Source organism: Thalassophryne amazonica, chromosome 3 (genome assembly GCF_902500255.1).
Source record: "Thalassophryne amazonica chromosome 3, fThaAma1.1, whole genome shotgun sequence".
Lineage (NCBI taxonomy): Eukaryota > Metazoa > Chordata > Actinopteri > Batrachoidiformes > Batrachoididae > Thalassophryne > Thalassophryne amazonica.
In genome coordinates this window covers 10,259,153-10,279,674 of record NC_047105.1, presented here as the reverse complement: position 1 = coordinate 10,279,674, position 20,522 = coordinate 10,259,153, and the positions used below count along the sequence as shown (strand labels likewise).

At 42.3% G+C, this 20,522-nt stretch overlaps 1 protein-coding gene across 1 annotated transcript in view; it reads right to left on the bottom strand.

The window, feature by feature from the left end:
• Window positions 1-20,522, bottom strand: part of slc2a1b (solute carrier family 2 member 1b) — a 32,331-nt gene that overhangs the window by 593 nt on the left and 11,216 nt on the right. The window contains exons 2-9 of the mRNA XM_034165767.1: window positions 12,239-12,334; window positions 7,809-7,969; window positions 5,707-5,947; window positions 5,446-5,608; window positions 4,542-4,729; window positions 4,322-4,426; window positions 2,723-2,824; window positions 2,434-2,637 (exon numbers count right to left, since the gene is read on the bottom strand). Coding sequence (XP_034021658.1) covers window positions 2,434-2,637; window positions 2,723-2,824; window positions 4,322-4,426; window positions 4,542-4,729; window positions 5,446-5,608; window positions 5,707-5,947; window positions 7,809-7,969; window positions 12,239-12,334 — 1,260 coding nt within the window. The remainder of the gene's footprint in view (window positions 1-2,433; window positions 2,638-2,722; window positions 2,825-4,321; window positions 4,427-4,541; window positions 4,730-5,445; window positions 5,609-5,706; window positions 5,948-7,808; window positions 7,970-12,238; window positions 12,335-20,522) is intronic.

Sequence of the window (20,522 nt, the reverse complement as noted above, 5' to 3'; positions counted from 1 at the left end):
AAAGTAGAATACTTGATAAATCTTTAATATTTCTTGAAGAATACAGTTTTTCTTAGAGGAGAATTTACAGAGGAAAACGGGCTCTGCGGTGGGTTCACTACGGACCCCCTCCAAATCAACTCCAACATTCACAGACAAACCAAACTATGCCGTTTTGGAACATTTTAGATCAAATAATGTGTTGTACTTTTCAGTATGACTGGAGTATTTTTAAATGCTGACCCTTGTGTAATTCTTCACTGACCCCTTCCTGGTTACCACCATACACTTTAAGTAGGTCACGGTACAGAAAGAGCTTCGTTTCCATCCCTGAAGTGACACCCGCTTGGCTCGTGAACTATTTATTTTAGCCGTTTTCCTTCATCTTCTTGCTTCCAATATAGTTTAATAATAAGCTCCAGACGTTCTCAGCTGAGAAGTGATTCCAAGGTGATGCTTGGGCCACGAGGGTCGGCTAAAAAGTTCTGTCTCCAATGCAGTTACTTCAATATCAAGCTACTGTAGATATGTAGGTGAAAGTGGTGCGAGAATAATCCTTCACTTCTTGACCATCGCTGCACCAAACACCTTTTGCCTGCAATTTCAGGCTTGTGCAGAATCGCCTTTGACGTAACACGTGCACAGGAGTCGGTAAAAATAATAGCGACGTACATGAACATGCATTAGAAAGAACGGCCGAGGGTTGTGCACCCGTGGATATTCCTTGACCGCTGAGTATTTATGTCGACACCTGTGTGGCTGTCAGGACAGTCAGGAGGTGGGTGAGGAGGTCGAAAGGTGAAGATCTAGCCATGACAAGTCTACATGACCAGGTCTGTAGGGGGCGCCCCATAACAGCCACAGGTGCACAGTATCAAGCGGCTGATTCATGCCAATCTCTGCACAGTGTGCGTCAGCTGTGTGCACCCTTGAAGTGGCTTCATCCCATAAAAGATGCAATTCTCATCCAACGCTCATCCATGCACAAGCTGACAAATAAGCTAAGTGCACATCTCGGGCCGTGTGGTGCATTATGGGTACGCTAAATTTTTCAGCTACCAATCCACATTCAAAGACGGCAGAAAGCAGCGAGGAGTGCTATGATTTGAACCATTTCAACTACTGGAAAGTTGACGATTTAAAGCGTTTTTGGAAGCTCCGCGGATTGCCTGTTACAACCAGGACTGCGTACGGCAGTAGAAGGAAGGCAAAGAGCGCTGCTGTCGAAAATGACCAGTCATTGTTGATAGTTGGAGACAAACAAATTTCTGACCCCTTGAAGGCAACTGACGGATGGTTAGACGAAGTCCAGAGTCTGAAACTGTGGATATTGCAGAATATTTGCTAAGCAGGGATGAGAAATTGCTACTCCGCCGGCTTCATAATGACTACAAAGAAGGTGGGTCTCACATATAACCTCGAGTGTCATGTTTGTTTTAAGTTGACAAACAATGATATGTGCATGCATGCAGTTCGTTTATAGAACATGCCAATATTACAATATTACGCGCAATGTCATTCATGGTGCGACATTACAGTCATAAGCCGATGCACGAAAACGGCATCAACAACCACATTATAATTCGGCACAGGTTCAGGATACTGACACCATAAATGTGTACAAGAAACTTACAATTTTAGTCCATCTTTTACATCCGTCTGGATCTTTCTATTCTGTGGGGAAATTGTGCAGAATGAACGGAGGTTTACAACCAGATTTCTTCTTCTTTCCATCTTTGTGTGGACTCGGCGGAGCCTTGCAATCGTGTGTTTTCAGCCACCTTTCAAGCCTATAAATTCCGTTTGAGCATTTGAAAACAGCATAGTGCGCACCTGTCATTACTGTATGCGTCGCTTAAGGCTTAAAGCCTTTGAAACAATCCCTGTAAGCTTTAACTTTTACAGTCCGCTAATGCTACCGTATATGAAATTCAATGGTAGCGATGTGTGTTTGGTAGCTGGAATTTTTGACCCATGCATGCGCAGATGCGTTGCGCATTTGGCTTATACAGGATGCACCGCAGCAGCTCAAATCCAACTACACCTACCGTAACTTTTTCCTTTGTCCTCAAGTTCAAAGAACACCTTAAGGGACACATTACACTAACAATGCTGTGTGTCACTGGTGCCAAGAGAAGACAGCAGTGTAGCCATGAGCATGTGGAAAGGGAAGCTGACTATCTGGAAAAGTAATGACACTGCCTGACAGGGAACATTCCGAATTTTAAGCCGATATGTGATTCATGGGGATCTCTTGCTTGTTATTGAAAGAATCAGAGGCAGAACTTTTCGTCTGACCCTCGTAGCTCCCCTGTGTGACCAAAAGGTGTACTATAGACATAAACTGTGACAAAAATAAAATCTCCTGTGCCCCACAGTGTTTGGGAACCACTGGTGTAAAACATCCCATCCTGCTGAACTGTTCTACAAATATTAAAAGACACAAACTCTCACCTGGAGATACTGGAAGCACATTCCCACTATGAAGTTTGAAGTCCAGTTCGAGAAACCAGCCACGGCGATGGCCGAAGGTCTGGGTCCCTGTGAGAACAACTCCGCCACGATGAACCAGGGGATGGGTCCTGGTCCAATCTCAAAGAAAGCCACAAAGGTTAAAATGGCCACGATGCTGATATACGACATCCAGTCGAGGTGCTCCTGTAAGAACAGAGGACAACAATGAGGTTACTCACTGCCAACACTCAGCTATTTTTTAAATGAGTTCCATCAGAGAGAAGCCTACCAGCAGGGCCAGAGCGATGGTCACCACGACGGCGGATACGGCCATTCCCATCAGCCCCACCAGGTGTAGAGTCCTGCGCCCGGCACGTTCCACAACAAACAGCTGCAGAAAAAGAAACAAGCCCTTCAAACTTTCAAAACAAAACAAGCTTGCATGTGTGTGTGTGTGTGTGTGTGTGTGTGTGTGTGTGTGTGTGTGTGTGAGATTCTTTGTGTTTCAGTTGCAATTTAATCTAGAATTTCCTCAAGAATTCCAAAATTTGTCGCAAGAATTCCTTTTGGCAAAGTGCATGACGAAGGAATTTGATTTTCAAGCTGATATGGACAAAATGTGGCAAACGCCTCAAACCTGCCCTGGCAAGAGTTGAGCTTTGCTAAAATGGTCACTTCCGCTAGCGTACTGTTACTGCTCCTTTCACTTCCGCTGGCCTCCGCTAACCACAACGATCAATCAGTGTTGCCCAACTGATGTTGACTTGACTCCTGCGCAGTCTGGTTGATCTCAGTGCTGTTCGGCGCAAATCAAATTTTTTACCTTTGTCACAAACGTTTTTTTGAGAATCTGCTATGTTGCCCAACGTTTGCATTTCATTTGTAAGTCAACCTACAATTTCCTAAAGAATTCCAAAATTTGCCTCAAGAATTCCTTTTGGCAAAGTGCATGGTGAAGGAATTGGATTTTCAAGCCTCCGCTAACCACAACAAACATCAGTGTTGCCCCAACTGATGTTGACTTAGCTCCTGTGCAATCTGGCTGATCTCAGCGCTGTTCGGCGCGAATGTCAAATGTCTTTTGATAACACTATGTAACAATTTTTGTTCCTGGCTTCTAAGTGTTATATTTCAACTGCTTATGTCTAAAGTCTATGGAAAAATGACTACATTCAGCACAAACTTTGATTTTATTTTTTTTAACGTTCCTGATAGTTCTAATAGTTTCTTGAAATTTCTAGATAATTCTGGAAACTTCTAGAAAATTCTGGACAGTTCTAACACTTAAAGAATATTCTAGAAGACTACTCAGTAGCAGTGAAGGCGAATCGAGAATATTCTTGAAAACAGACATATTTCAAAATATCATTGTCCTGATCACAGAAGCAAAGTTTCTGTGGAATAACAGCTATTTTCTATTTATTTAAGGCATAACAGGTTAGGAAAACACACTGTGTACCCAGGAACAAAACAAAAATAAAAATTTGTTACATAGTGTAATCTGCTACGTCGGCTAGCGTTGGCCACTTCACGTCACAGTGTGAATGAGCCATTAATAATAGTAATGTCATATTTTTACGGCACTTTCAAAATGACCGTTACAAAGCACTTTGCAACAACACAATAAAACACAAAAAGTGATTTTAAAACAGCCATGAAAGACTAAAGCAAAGAGAACACAAGTAACAGGAACAAAATTTCTGGAATTCTGTCATGCAGCACTTTACAGACTTATGAGCTCTGAATTCCAGAGTGGAAGAAGATAATTCCAAAAGAAACAAACAGACAATTAGCCAACTGTCAGTTGTAAGTGAAACGGTCTCTGGAGCTGGATGTTTTTTTTTTTTTTACATTGTGACAAAAACAAGTAAGACTGTATTCCACTCACCGACACCACAGTGAACACCGTATTAACCACTCCAGCTCCAATTGTGGCGTAGATGGGCTGCTTGACTCCAGCTTCCTCAAAGATAAGAGTGGAGTAGTAGAACACCTGTGAAGCACAACAACATTTAAATGTCCAGGAGATCTTCCTTGATGCACACCGTTTCTGGAAGTGGCTACACTGCAGAAAGTTGTTTCCTGATGGTTAAAAAGTGTAAACTCACGATGTTGATGCCTGATAGCTGCTGGGACAGCTGCAGGACGATGGCAATGATGAGCGGCTGGCGGTACAGATGGGAGCGGAAGAGCTCCAGGATGGTTACTTTCCTCTCCCGCATCATCTGCCGGCTCTCCTCCTTCATCTCCTGCATGTCGCCGCTCACATCTGTGGTCCCGCGCAGCTTCTTCAGTACTAACGTCGGGGGGGAGATTGTTGTTTTAGGTTGACACAAAGTCCATAACATTCAGTCATACAGTCCAAACTTTACTTTTTTAGAATCTTTCTGATCATGCAAATAACGTGTTGCTCAATATGATTGTTGGAGAATTTTTTTTTTTTTTTTGTAATGTTGCCCCCCCGTGTAATCCTTTGACCACTACCTGGCTATAGCCAGCAGACATTTTGGCATAGGTCATGGTATGCTGAGGTTGGATTGTGTCATTTTGGTAACAAAACCCTGCTTATTTATTATTGGACTGTAGGCTATTTGGGCAGCACAGTTGGCGTAGTGGTTAGCACTGTTACCTCACAGTAAGGAGGTCATGGAATTGGCCTTTCTCCCTGTTCTCCCCGTGTTTGCATGGGTTTCCTTCGGGTGCTCCCATTTCCTCCCACATTTAAAGACATGCACGATATGTGAACTGGAAACTTCATAATTGTCCAGGTCTTCCTTGTAAAAGAGATCTTGGTCTCAATGAGACTAACCTAGTTAAATAAAGTTTTAATTAAATACTTCAATGAGCTCCTGTTCCTGGCCTTTGCCAACTTGCTTTTTTAATCTTCTTGTTTCCAATATATTTTCATAAGCTCCATATATTCTGAGTTGAGAGAATTTTTCAAAGTTATGTTTTTCTTGGTGTTCAAACCTTGTTCTCTATTTTCACTCTTCTGTTTGTAGGAAATCTCACCTGCTTTGGCCTTGTTCTCTTCGTTCTTGTTAATGAGCAAGAAGCGAGGGCTCTTGGGGCAAAGAGGCAGCAGGACAGACTGTATGACAGCAGGGATGAAAGTGAAACCCAAGAGGAGTGGCCACAAGTCTGCACTACCCATGATGGACTCCAAGCCGAACACCTGAAATCAAAGCAAGTTGCACATGAGCTACACAAAGGGTGATGCCCGAAGCCACCTGGCACTGTTACGAAAGCACGCAGGAACTAATATGAACCAACCTGTGCAACAAGGATTCCAATGACGACACCCAGTTGGTGGAGGGTTCCCAGGGCTCCCCGAAGGGCCGTGGGGGAAACCTCGCCCACATACATGGGCACAAAGCCTGTTGAGAGGCCAGAGTAAAGGCCCACCACAAAACGGCCGATTATCAGCATCTCCCAGGAGCTTGCCAACTTTGAAAAGCCCATCATAGCAGCTGCCAGGAATGCCAGAACGTTAGCCATGAGCATAGAGTTCCTCCTGTAGACAACAAGAATGCCATCACAACCACATACATTGTATTCATCCACATACATTGTATTCATCCTTAAAAAACATCTGTTAAAGTTTTTACTACAAGTTATACCTACTTAAGTTATACCAACCAACCAACTTTGTTAAGCATTTTAAAAATCAACCACAGTGGACCACAGTGCTATACAAAAGAATAACTAACTAACTAACTAAATAAAAGATGCAACAGTTCACATAAGACATAAAATCGTAAATAAAATGATTATAAAGTCATCAAACACAAGTAAAAATAATGACAATCCTACTATGCATAAGAAATTTAAAAATGTGAAAGACGTGTATGAACGTCACACTGGTCTGAGTTTCTGTTCTGACAAGTTTTAATCTCGCACAACTTTTTTGAACAAGGAAAGGGGAACTGGCTGGACTGTAACAATTACCGGGGTATACCATGGAGGTGATAGTCCAGTGGGTAAGCGTTGGGCTTCAGACCAGAGGACCCTCAGATCAAACCCCAGCCTGACCGGATAATCACTAAGGGTCCTTGGGCAAGGCCCTTAATCCCCAAGTTGCTCCCGGTGTGTAGTGAGCGCCTTGTATGGCAGCACCCTCACATCGGGGTGAATGTGAGGTATTATTGTAAAGTACTTTGAGCGTCTGCTGCAGATGGAAGAGTTATATGACTGCACTCCATTTGCCATTTATAACACTGCTCTCTGTGCTGGGAATGGTGCTTGAAAGGATCACTCTCAACAGGATTCAGTCCCAGTTACTTGCAGCTCAGCAAAGAGCAGTCGGGTATCACACTCGGGAAAACCACCATCGACCCCATCCAAGCTTGATGAGCAAAAGGCCGCAGAATCTCCAACTAGCTGCAAGATATCATAGCTGACTTGTGAGTGTTGTAGAGAGCAGGGACAGGATCTACAATTTCCTCCCAGGCATTACTGGTGTTCCTCAGGGATGTGCTCATGCTCCTTCACTGTTCAATTCTTGCATGGACTGGGTGTTGTGTAGGGTTATGGAAACCAGTGGTTTGGTTTAATGAACCTTGACTTGGCAGTCGATTGTGTGATCTTTCTGAGGAATCAATGGATACCCTGACTGCAGCACTTAGAAAGCTGAGCAAGGATTTTAATCTGAGCATCTGGGTTTGCAATCATCCTGGATCAAGGTTAAGATCCAGGCCTTTTGTGATTACCTAGCCTTGGCCATCATATGTGTAACTGTCGGCGGTGAATGTGTTGAACTTAGAAAGAACTCGCATTGCCATTCTTGTCTCTGGGTCCTCTGCCTCAGAGTTCGTGGAGATGCCCATGAAGAGCTTATAGCATCAGGTTGCTGGACAAAACTGTTTGGTGATTCTGATACCTTTGTACAAGAATGAGGGTCCAAGTCTATAGAGTGCTTCCTGTCTTACTAATGTTACTGAGACATGGAAGCCAACCAGTGAGCTAAGGCAATGACTGGATGTCTTTTGGTATCAGGTCTCTTTGGGATGACCAGTGAGCCGATGTGCATGATCCAGCACATAGGGGCCTCAGTGTTGAGGACTCCAATGACTGCAAAAAGTTAAAGAGACCCCCATGTATTACCTAGCTACAGCCAACAGATAGCCGTTTTTAAGAGGTGGAGATGGATGGGTTGTTTGAGAACTTTCCATCCCAGCAGACATCTCCTGACCTGCACTGTGCATCTATGCGACAGTCCACACAAGCCAAAAATTTTGGTCTTAACTTCTGCTATAATTATGGCTGAGTCCTGAGTCAGCTGGGTTTCTTTTGGGAGAGACAAAAAGAACCCTGCATCTACTGGTAAAACTGAAAGTGTACACAAAGACAACACCAGCAAGGTTTGCGACCTTTACCTTCCAAAGCGGTTGACAAAGAGTCCAACAGAGAAGGAACCAAGGATCCCACCGATGGAGAAGATGGCGACAGCGATGGACCAGAGAGCTGTGAGGGTGCTCTCGGTAATGGGCTCTTGGTAGCGTTCAAACCAGGTCACATTGATAAAGTTCTCAATGATCTGTCACAAAAAAAATAAAAGAAAGATTTGCAACATGACCAGTAACAACGTCTGTCACATAAATGTCATGGAGCCAAAAAGTACAACGTTTCCCTCCGAGATATAGTCACATAGAACTTTGAAGTAGCAGATTATTGAATTATACAAGGAAAGTACTTATGTTAATATACTCTCTTATTTTCCAGTACTGGATTTCTGTGATGTGTCACGGAAACTTTAAAAAGATTCATGCAAAAAAATTTCTTATACTCAGAATTTCTGTGTGAAGTCATAAAAATATGTAACTTTGAGGCTGCTTAAAGTGAAACTCCAACCATACCTAACTGTTACAGAGAAAAATGGTGATTTTGCACAGTATGGCCCCTTTAATAATAATGTAAACTGATAATATAGCCGTAGCCATACTATTAAATGGCTTTCTACTTTCACTCAATGCGTCATGCATAAAAAAAAAAAAAAAAATTTAAAATGAAGAGTTTTCAGCAAGACCAAGCAGAATAACCTTTATTTTGTAAAGAATGTGCTTTGACAGAATCATCGTCACTGCAGCTGCATACCTCAGAGGCTGATTTTCTTGTGCGCGCACACAGCAGCCAGCAGATGGCAGCACTACTCTAATCTCGGGACACTTTCCAGGAAGCATTTCAACCCAGGATCAAATTTCTATTCCTTTCCATGTGCCTGTCACAGGTGACACTGACAAACACACCCAGGATGTATGATGGCGTAAGAGTACGTATGTCTGTGTCACCGTCACACCTCTCAGATGATTCACAAAAGTCACTGCCCTGTCCCTGTGAGAATGTCTTCTGACTTGCGCCTGACCATCTGTCACCTTCAGCTCCATCACGTGCCTCCGTGCTAATACATCATCACCTGGATTTGTTATGAAATTTGAAGCTGTTCCCACAGTAATGACGTTCCAAAATGTTCCAGAGCTCAGCCAGGGTGCGTGGAGGCCTCGTGCTGTAATTCGTAAAGGAACCCTTCACTGATTCCATGACGGGCATGTGCACTATCAAATGTCACTCAAGACCTTTCCTGACACCATCACAACAGTCTCGACATTTATCATGTTCATGTCTATGATTTTAAAAGCTGCTATAGTGGCGCTGTGCTGAGACATGTAAGACACTGAATCAGGACGGAGGTTTGATGTTCTGTCCCAGGAACCATCAGCTGTTCTCACGCCGTCCTGAATCACGTCATTTGTTCACTATCAGATTGCTAACATGTTGTGTCTGAGTTGGCTGCATTGTCACTGTGCACATCAACTCCATGAACACAGGGCTGACCGTGCACAATACAAAACAATACACGTCCTAGAAAAACATAATAAACTGATATAACTACACACAACAATTCATGCCAACTACAGATATTAAATGTGGCAGCGATCACTGATCGGTGTTTCTTACATGCAAAGTGATGACAAAATTTTTTGCATCAGTTTGCAATTTTATTTGTGCAATTTAATTCCCTACACTGATAACTGCGTAGGACTTGTACAACAAAAATATAAATGAGAGAATGGGTTTGACCAACCCAGCCAGACAATAACAAATGATAAATACCATCATCCTGCACGTCTCCAATGTGAAAAGGGCATATAACAGGCTAAACTGCTTAAAGTCTGGTTAACTTTGACGCAACCACATCAATAAGAAAACCGTTTTTGTTGTAAAGATGAAACCTACTGGATGTGGCCAAACACAGGAGGAAACGCAACAGAACGGGAATCAAAACTGGAATTAAAGGATGGGGAGTACGTGTGAATGAGGATGATAACAAAAACGTTGCGCTGAAACTGTTACTTGCTCGTAGATCTGAAACGTTTGATAGAGGATGTGAGAGAGGTTATTTCAGGCCGAGCATGTGGTGCCCAAACCAGCGCAAGTAGCATTTGCCATTTTTCAACATGTGCACTTGCTCTCGTGGATGTGTAGGTCCTAAATGCTGTGTGCTCAGGCAACTTTGGCACCACAGACCACAAAACCCTGGTCCAAAGTAGAGCACAGAGTTCATCCATTTTCTGAACTCACTCACTCCTCTTAAGGTTCATGGGGAGCTGGGGGGGGGGGGGGGGGGGGGGGGGGGTGCCAGAGCAACCAGAAGAAAACACACACAAACACAGGCAGCACACCAGACTCCAATGGGTAGCTCAGTGCAGGTACTACCTCAGTGGGACACGAATTAAGCTGCCAATATGTAGACATGGGTTCTGCTTCCAGTCATACTATTCATCTGTGCTCTTTAGCAAGACATCGGCATAGTCTCTCAGCACACCCAGTTCTAAATGAGAACTGGACTTGTCTGGGGAAGTAAGCTGTGATGAACTACTGTCACATCCAAGGATAGTTACAGACTCTCAGCCACTTCACGGTATATTATCCCGGGATAAGCTGTACCACCAACGGACCTAAAGGCCTGTATTCCAAGACTAATTGGGAGACTAAATGCAACTCCTTTGTGCCCTGCACCTGCACCCTATAACTGGCATAGTGGAGTTGGACACTTCCCAAGTCCACTTGCTCAATGCGTTTGAAACTGCCTGACAACAGACCATCATACTAGACCTCAGAACGGAGAGATTCCGAGAAGGCTTAAAATGAAATTCCAAGTAGGTTTACCTGTAAAACGCATAGAAAAAAACAATTTTGCAAACTGAGGTTCCCTTACATTGGAGCTCTAAAAATTTTCTTCACACAAGAAAAAAGCAACCTTGCAAACTTGAGCTTCAGAAACTAAAGCAGTCTAGGCAGAAAGACAAGCATCCAACAGATAGACTGACTGCTTTACTAATGGCAGGAATGAAGTCCTAACACTAAGAGGGGAAAAAACATAGGTGGCCACTTGCTGAAAACAAGTTTCCTTCCTTAAAAGGATTCTTCTATTTGCAGCTGACAGGACTTGAGTGTCTGAACAAGGCCCTTGAAAGTATCTAATCAGAGACCCGGACACAGAGAGAAAGCCCTACGTCAGAGACCAGCACGGCTGCAGCCTTTATCTCACGCGGGAGCAGCGCAATGGCGCTAAGCTATACAGAGATCCTACATGTGGAAAAATCTGAGCTCCCTGAATGTTGGTGAACTCAACGTCTGCATCGATTCCCACAACCTTGAGCAGTTTTTCTGCACCGTCGCCACGTGGCCAGAAATGAGGGCATTTTAACACTAGTTCAGTGTGTAACCAACCACACCTTCACCACCGCCACCCCGCCCCCACCCTTCCTGTAAATCTCCTTGGCAAATACGTGCTGGTGTACAGGTCTGTGGAGGTTTTTTTTATTCCCGCTCCCTGCTTGCATCAATTAGACAAGAGAGGAAAAAAAGGGAGAAATGTCTCCTGAATCAACAAATCTGGTGCCAAGGTCTTTTTTTTTTCCAATTCGGTTTCTCAGGACCCAAACTCGTACATTGGCTGAACATAACCTGACTGAGCCAATCTGTTCTGAGAAGATCAGGACAAAAGGAAACTATGCAACACTTGAGGCCATGAGGGGCAGGACTGGGAAACTCTAATCTGGTGGATGCTGCGCGCCACTATGTTGCAGAATAAAACCCTCCGTCTGTCACACCCATCTGAAATCTCTTCATTGATCGCCTGCAAGTAAACAGCTGCAGACCAGTGGAACAAAGACAGTCGGACTCTAGTCCACAGACTTCCTTGTGATTGTTTTATGATAAATTTAAAAAAAAAAAAAAAAAAACTCAGGCAAAGCTTTGTGGGGCACCTGCGACCTCGTGAGACAGCTGTGGAGCTGCAGGGTGCAAGAACAAATGGGACAGTCATGCATTGCTGATGCACGGCAAAGACAGTTACAATTTAATATATTTCTTTGTAATGCCCCTGGGTATGTACGTTTTTTTGTTTTCTTTTTTTCAGAGGGCATGAACATTTGTCTTTTGTGTTACACTGTACTGTTACTGGGATGAGTGGTCACCTCTCAAATATCTTTAATTTCCTGGTCTGGCTTGTTGCAGCCTGTTCCCGGAAGGCACATAAGGCCATTTTTGACCATGACACACTCTTTCTACAAAAATGATTGAGTTCCTTCATTGTCACGACTTTGGGCCAGACCAGGCTGAATGCTACTCATATTACTATCCCACGTCGTAACCCTAGAGACTGGACAGCAAACTCACAAGGAATAGATCAGGAAGCACTGGGACCAGCTTATCAGTCTGTCAATGATAAAACACTTCAAGTGCCAGATTGGCATGAAACAAAGCGTATGACAGAGCAGGTGGTGTATGCACAAAGACTCACCTTCTGAGGGGCATTGATGACACCGCTGTTGTAGCCGAACTGGAGGGAGCCAATCACAGCTGTTCCAACGGCCATCATCAGCGAGAATGTTATACGCTGCAAGCAAGCACAGTAAGGACGGGTTTTAAACATACAGAACTGCTTAGTAATATTCAGCACAAGACAAAAAAAAAAGTCAAATGGAGCCACTGGAGCAAGGAACATAAAAACCAATGTGAAAGTTCACCTTCCCACCATGTAATGTGGAGTTGTGTCAGGAAGAGCATCCGGCGTAAAACCTGTGTCAATTCAACATGCAGATCCACCTTGGATTTGCTGTGGCGACCCCGAGTGCAAACAAGGGAGCAGCCAAAAAAACTTACTAGTCTGTGGACTTGCATGGATCAAATAAAAGATGTGAAATATTTGTTTTTATACGACGGCTGAGTGGATCCTTGTCATTTGATTGGTGCTTTGTATGTCACGTGACATGGATTATTCACACCATTTGTGTTGTATTGCATTTAGCGTGCAATTTGGTTCCATACATTTTGTACCATTACATGCTGCACCGCCCACACACGCACTAGTGAAGGTGGCATTTAGCTAAACATGGCAGAGTTTGTTTTACTGACGGACGACGGTTTGAAGGAGCTAAGTGACGGTGGTAATTCTTCTAACACAGACACACAAAAAAGAAACCAAATTTGCTATGCTGTAAGCCATCTGGAGGCATGAAGAGCTGTTAGGATGAAAAGCTGGACTATATCTGACGTGATTTTTGGCTGGACTGAGGGACGACACTGTCTTTTTCTTTTTTCTTTCTTTTTGGAAGTAAAGAAAGTCAGTGCACAGCCTCATGAACTACATCATCAGGATTATTTCTGAACTACATAACTCTTTTTCCAAGTTGACTGAGAACAATTCTGGACTCCAATTTCAAGGTCGTGTTGGACTGATGACGTCAAAGCACCAGTGACGAACACCAAAATGTAAGTCTTTTATGTTGTTTATAAATTAATAAAATATCAAATGACAATGATCTATTTTAGTCGTTATATAAAACGTTAAGCATGAAGTTGCGTCACAACACGAGCTTAATGCCAGTCAAGCGCTAACCTTCATCCAAATTTTGTTTCAAGACTTTGATTTAAACATTTGCTGTCTTTTCTGACAAATGGGCAATTCTACAGTAACGGAATTACAATCTAAGCTAATCGGCCGTGGTTAGATGCCATATGTCCAGATTTTGCTGCTGTTGTAATTCCATTACCACAGAATTGCCCAAATATGAACTTATCCCATCTGGACAGGCAAGAGCTCCCCCCCTTCTATCATAATCCAGCATTATTAATTAAGTAATGAATAGTCTGAGCTGTGACAGACCTCTGGCCAACTTGTAATGTAATAAATAAAAGACTACCTTTTTCCAAAATATTTCCGAACCAAAGAAAATGAACATGACCATTTCTACAGAACTCAGTCCAACTGAAATGGACCAAAGCAACCTCAGAGTCCAAACAGAAAGACTCTGAACTGTGAATATTCCTATGAAATTAAAAACCTCCGATTTACCTGATGGTTCGCTTCTTTCCTTTTGCGCTTTTATGTGTATAACAGCAAGAAAACGGCACCGAAAGCAATCTTACTTTTTCCTTCTACCCTTATCCTCCGTCTCAAACCGCTTCTGGTCATACACATAAACAAGGCAACAGATGGACCGTTGAGATATTATTAACTAGCAGACGTGCCATCTAGCTAGCATGCCATCATGAACTGTTAACTACTACATTATGTAGCTCACGCTAGCTTATCAAGGAGGATATCGTGATATGTAATACCGTTTGATTAATACCGTTGGAGCAGTGCATTTTGCAGTCAGTTACAGGAAAATACAAATTAACGCCTTTCAAGTTCTGGTAGTTGCTGCGCTAACTAGATTAGCGAGTAACTGTCTCAAAATGGGCCTTACATCTGGCTGCTGTCCAGTTAATGATTTTATTATATATGTAACTAGTTATAGTTCCAGATTGGAGGTGGGGAAATAAAAAAGTTGCAGCAACCAGCTTTGAGTTGCCAACATTTCAACAGGTTGACAGAATCCCTAATTTGACTGCAGCATTAATTAATTCCAAAAGCAGAAGTGGAATATTTTTGAAAATGAGAATAAGACACAAAAATTTCTGTTTTTTGTTCCTGTGTGCAATTGTTCATTTGTTCAACAAACTATTTAAATACACTATGTTTTCCTCAGATTTCTCTGTGCCACCATTTCTGATTCCAATGAGTCAGCACTCATTAAATGACCTTAGGTACAAATGTCAGTTTTACCATTTTACAACACAGCAAAACAAAAGCAGGTACAGCATTTTGAGTTTTGTAAACCAGTTTCTGGGAGAAACAAAGTTCAAGCTGTGGCCAACCGGTGTTATTGTCTGTATTTCTGATCCTCCGACTCCTAATCTCTGTAGAACCCAAAAAAGATTAGTGTTTTTCCATCATACTAAATTAATGAAGCTGAGTGCGTTTTTCCATTTCCGCCTCTGCAGACGCTAAATCTGCACTGTGAGGCATATAACCTTCTCGACACATGCAGGTGATGCAACTTTCCTGCTATTTACCAAAACGGCAGCATGGGAAAAGGTCACAGTAAAATCCCAGAGCCAAAAAAAAGTACTAGGTTTAATATTCTACCTTGTTTTTTTTTGTTTTTTTTTTTAATAAAAGCACCTACTTGTGGCAGAGCGCAGAAAAGACTAAGACCCCGTCACACATAGTAAGAACACACAGGACCAGGTCGACACGGCAAAAATGGCTATAATCTGGTCGCAGTCGGGAGGGAAAGAGGATGGTGACTGTGGGCAGATCCAGTCCAGACTACCTCGTCCACACTTGCTCGATGGCATCCAAAGCGTATTTAGTAGGCGTGTGAATCTCATCACTGACGATTCGATACACTACCAGCGATACGATTCACCCCGTTCCCAATTCGATATGTATTAGATGCCGTGTGTGTGTGTTCGTTCATAACGGCTGAATGAGCCGCTACACGTGTGCACAGATTGACAATACTGGATGGAAAAAAAAAAAAAACTCCATTCATCCAAGCTAATCCCCACTTGGTGTTCTGAAGATGGTCATCTAATACACTGGTCCAATATACGTGTTGAGTTGAGATTTAGTGGGTGCAAAGGCAATAGCTTGCGATTCATGTAATTTCATTCAACTGTTGAGTGATCCCTTGTGCTCTAAAGATGCTGTGTTGTGTTTCTCCACTCATTTATTCAGGTTTTTCCCATCAATTTGTCCCTCCCCGGTGGTGGTTGCCAGACCAGGGTCAGCACTGATCCTGCTACTGAGTAAAATTACGCAAAATGGGGCGTGGATGTTTTTCTCACATGTCTGCTTTACTGTGGAACTACATATTTTTGGATCTGTGCTACATGAAACAACAGCAGTATTGCCAAAATTCCCATTTGTTGGATCTCATCAATCATGGTGTTTTGTTGATCGTGTTTTTTGTTTTTTGCATCTCGGTAAATGGAAACATTTTTACTACTACTACAACAAAAGAATTTGCCAGCTGACTCTGAATACATAGACAATCACACCTGAAGCCATTCAGTTAGTTTTCTAACCTTCAGCATAACCCAAGGAAGATGGAAAAACTAATTAATAGAGATAACCCAGGTTCAGACTGCCTGTTTTTGTTTTTTTGATTGTTTGTTTTATGTTTTTAATGGAACACACTCTACAATGGCATAATTTTTTTGATGTATGAAAAAAAATATTAAAAAGAAAGTTACAGGGGTTGAGTTACATATGTCACAGAAGTCTAAAACATGCCATTTTACATGTAAATTTTGTTTTAAGCAGCATGTTTTCTGCATGCATAGTCATATAATTATATGACTTTAGGGACACTTCATATGAATCCCTAACAACGTGTTAAAGGTAGATTTAAGATATTGAACATGGCCCCTTTAAATGATAATTTGGCTTTGAGAAACTGGATGATTTGTGATATTTGGTCAGCATCACCTGATGGATGATTTCCAAACTGCATGAAGTGATCAGGCTCCAGCAGGCAGAAAGACTTTAGTGACATTCTAAACAGTACTAAGGTGACAAATGAAAACGCGCCTGAACGCTCCAATTCCTATTGTTGAAACTTTTGACCAGAGAATCTCTCTCCAGAGTTAAATACACCCAGTGACTGGAGAAGATTTAAGGAGTGTGAACACTTCTTCACACTATCTCAGAAGCGTCTGCTGAGTACTTCTGTGTTTTTGCCAGACTGAACTTCTTCACAGCAAAGGAGAAATGAGAGCTGGAAAAAAGAATAAGATGAATAAGTCACACCCATGTTCACGTCCTTCAATGCTCTGCTGTTGGGGGAGGGGAACGAGCTACAGGCTTGCCTACACATCACAGCCAATGGGAACTCTTGCGTGAGCAATCCAGGGTCATCAAGTCCATGACAAAGAAATGTCTGACGTCAGTGTAAAAACACACACACACACACACACACATATACTCAGCATGGTGGGCAGGGCTCATAAAGATGCAGTGCCACCTGGAAGAAGTGATGCCATTCTAAAAGTGGCGTCTGCACAAAGATGTTCTGTCTGTCCAACACTGGGGTCGGGACAGACTTTACTCTCATGTGATCGACTCTGCACGCCCAGAATCTCTGCCAAATACTCCCTTGGAGTAGATGGCAGAGTCCATCTGCAAACAGTTGCCAAACAGGAAATACAGAAAGTGTTCAGAAGAAACATTGCTTTGAATCGTCTTTCCCTTTACCCTACAAGTACTTAAGCTGCTCTTGGTGCACACATAACGAATCACTAATGCTGCGTTTACACATAACGACGACAAGTCACGAATGCCACAAAGTACACCTTCTTGGCCGCTAATCACGAATGTGATGATTTGGGGCAGAGGCGTCAGGTGTCCTCAGGAACTGCTGCAACCTGTTACCAGACGTTACGATTAATGGAAATCTGCCTTGGTGATGGAGAACTTTAACCCATGGCGTAATCTAATGCATTAATCTTTCTAAACCAATAATCAGATTAAAGTTACTTCTCCAAGTCACTGCGCATTACTATTATTTTTGTATTCTGGGTCGATCGCAGCATTAAAGCCGGCCCATGAGCAGGGGGAGGTTAAGGTTCAGTTACTGGCCACTTCGCCTGTTTTTAGCGAGCTGCGCGCTTTTCCTCCGCTGCGCAGCAGCTCTGAGTTGAAAAACAGTTGTCTCAAAACGCGGTGACACTCAGAGCTATGGCTTTATAAAGACAGTTTAATATAAAAAGGTAAATATTACTCACAGACATTAAAACTGACAAATTTTTTTTACTTGTGCGCGAGCGAATCGTCTGTAGAGAATATTTTATTAATTAACTACACAGATGTATAATAAAACAAATGGTGACTGGTTTCTAAACAATTATGACAGTTTTTTGGGGGAAAGAGCGAGGAGCAGCCCCGCAGCAAACAGCAGCGGGGAGCGGAGTTTCTTTTTTTCTTTTTTTTTTTTAACGTGCGCGTTCCGCCCCTTTCCACTGCGAAAGCAGCCGGAACTACTGCGAACTTCGGTCTACGTACTACTCGCGGACAAAACCGTCTATGTGTAACCTGGGCTTTAAAAGTACTAATTAAATTTTTTTGTACCTTGTGAAAGGCCAGAATGTAATGTTGCTACAGCTGTAAATTTAAGGAATTTATGAGATGGGACCTCAATGACTTATATTCAAAATGTTCACATTTGTTAAGGTATAAAAATTTCTTAGCCACATCACAAAAACCCACTTTGAACTGCTCCAAACTTCCCAAAATGAATGCACAGAACGTGTTTTCACATGACCTTTAATCTCTTGTATTAGAGGTTATGTGAGTATCTTTCTGCACTTCTTGCCTCCCATATCTTTCATAGAATTAAAGTAATCCTAGAACTCAAACCTTCATGCATTTTTTTTTTTTTGCATGTGACAAAGTGAGGCTGCAGAGGACATTTCTGCCAAGTCATGGTTACGGTGCAACTGTCACTTCGGCTGCTGAGCACCATACCCTCGGCTTGTAATAAACATTGTGGAACAGCAACAAGAGCGATGGTACATTTTAATAAAGCTTATGATTTAGGTAAATTACTACGTTGGGAAAAGAGGCTCTGAACACACATTTACAAAGCAGGCCTTGCTGTGTTTGGCTATTAGCTGTTCCTCCACACATTCTCTTCATAAATTTTAAATCAGCTTGAAGGGGAAATGAGGCTTTGAAGAAGTTTTCTCCTAATTTAGGCATGATGAAGCCATATCCAGCTCAATACGTAAACCTCCTTTTTGATGTTTAATGCTTTAGTTGTACCTCGTCCAACATGCCAAACTTCTGCACCACTTAATCTATGAGACAAACCAGATAATCAACAAACAATTCCACATTTTCTCCTGGTAACTGTAAGTGGACTCGAGAGTTATTACCAGTAATTCCACCCTGAGTAAACCACGTAAACACACACATTTGGTAAAACAAGATTCAGTAACTTAAGAAGTGCGACAGGGAGGTCAAACTTCTTAAACTATATATATATAAAACAAACTTTCCTTTGCAATCGGTATTGTAGATGGTGGGACTGTTAAATTCTATAGCAGGATTTATCTTCACACATTTTATGTTGTTGGATTTCATGGTGAAGGAAAAAAAAATTGCAGATACCTATCAGTTTGAGGATTTATTTCACCGATGAACAAACCTGACTAATCTCCATAGGAACATATGTGCCTTCTTCAAACATTCTTGCCTAATAAACTATAATTAGATTTTGTTGCATATTTGAAAACACTTTGTTGTAGTTTAAGTGACAGGACTGTGAAAGGAAAATTGTGAAATCTGAAGAAAATTTGCACGGAGCCAGGATCTAGGGCCTGCGGGGCCCATGAAACCAAATTAATTTTATATCTAATGATACATTTTCAGCATCTCATGAAAGAAAAAAAAAATCTCAAAAAATGTGCATATTAAAATGATCCTAGGTTCAACCTTTCATTTGAACCATCAATGACCATGTTGAAATAACAGAATATGACGTAAGACCTGACTTCCCTTTTAATTGTAAACCAAATTATGCATTAACTCAGAACAATTAAACTGCATGAAATTCACGAAGACTGAAAAGACTGTTAAAGCATTTCAAAAACCACAGCTAAAGATTGTAGAGTATTTTGAAAATCATGGTAAAATATCAATAACATACCTTATCCTGTTTGAACAGCACAATATTTATTTTCCAGGAAGAGAAAAATTCTTAGTGTTTCCTGACGACAAGATGCAGTGAGCTTTTCTCATTTCTTTAATCTTTCGGATGTGTTCATGAATTTAATTCAAGCCAGCGCCATTCCACGGATTCTTGAGTCCTTAAACTTTTTTTTAAGTAGTCTTTCTCGTCATCTTCCCTCTGTCCGACGTCGCTCTGTGACACAGACGTGCCGCAAAATTCTTCTTTTAAAAAGCTGATGGCTCTAAAGGTAGCCAATGTCCACATGCTACGTTTAGCAGCAGTCACACAGCGTCGCCACCAACCAACCAGTCCTGCTTTATGACAACTGTCGTAACAGCCACGCTTTGAGTGAGGCATTTTTCTCCGCGGACACCGATCTGTATCCGTTATACAGATCGGTGTCCACGGATTTATAAAACTTGCACAATGCCATAATAAAAGAATGCTTTGAGTTTGACATTTTAAAAACTCAGTGAAGATCATAATGACAAACACCCCCCCCCCCCTCCCCATGATGAAATCCACAGAATTCCTCTGATCCGTGGAGTTTTCACAGCCCTGAAGTGATTGTTGTTACTGCTAGAATGGCCAAAGCACTGGGTCACCCCTCTGAGTCTGATCTGCTTAAGGTTTCTTCCTAAAAAAGGCCTGAGGGAGTTTTATCCTGACCACTGTCACTTATGTGCTTGCTCAGGGGGTTGGTAAGGTTAACCCTTACCTTTGTGAAGCTCCTTGGGGCAACATACATTATGATTGGGTGCAAAATAAATAAAGTAATTCCCTTTGGCTACTCCCGTGTTTGCACTCGGGGTCATCACAGAAAATCAGAGGTGGCTCTGCATATTGAATTGGCACCAGTTTTACACTGGATGCCCTTCCTGATGTAACTCTGTATTACGCAGAGAAATGTGGCAGGGGTGGGGTTTGAACCAGGAACCTTCCGCACTGAAATCAAGTGCATTAACCTCTTGGCCACCACCCCTGCTTGGCACAATATAAATGAAGATACAAGTTGGGAGATGT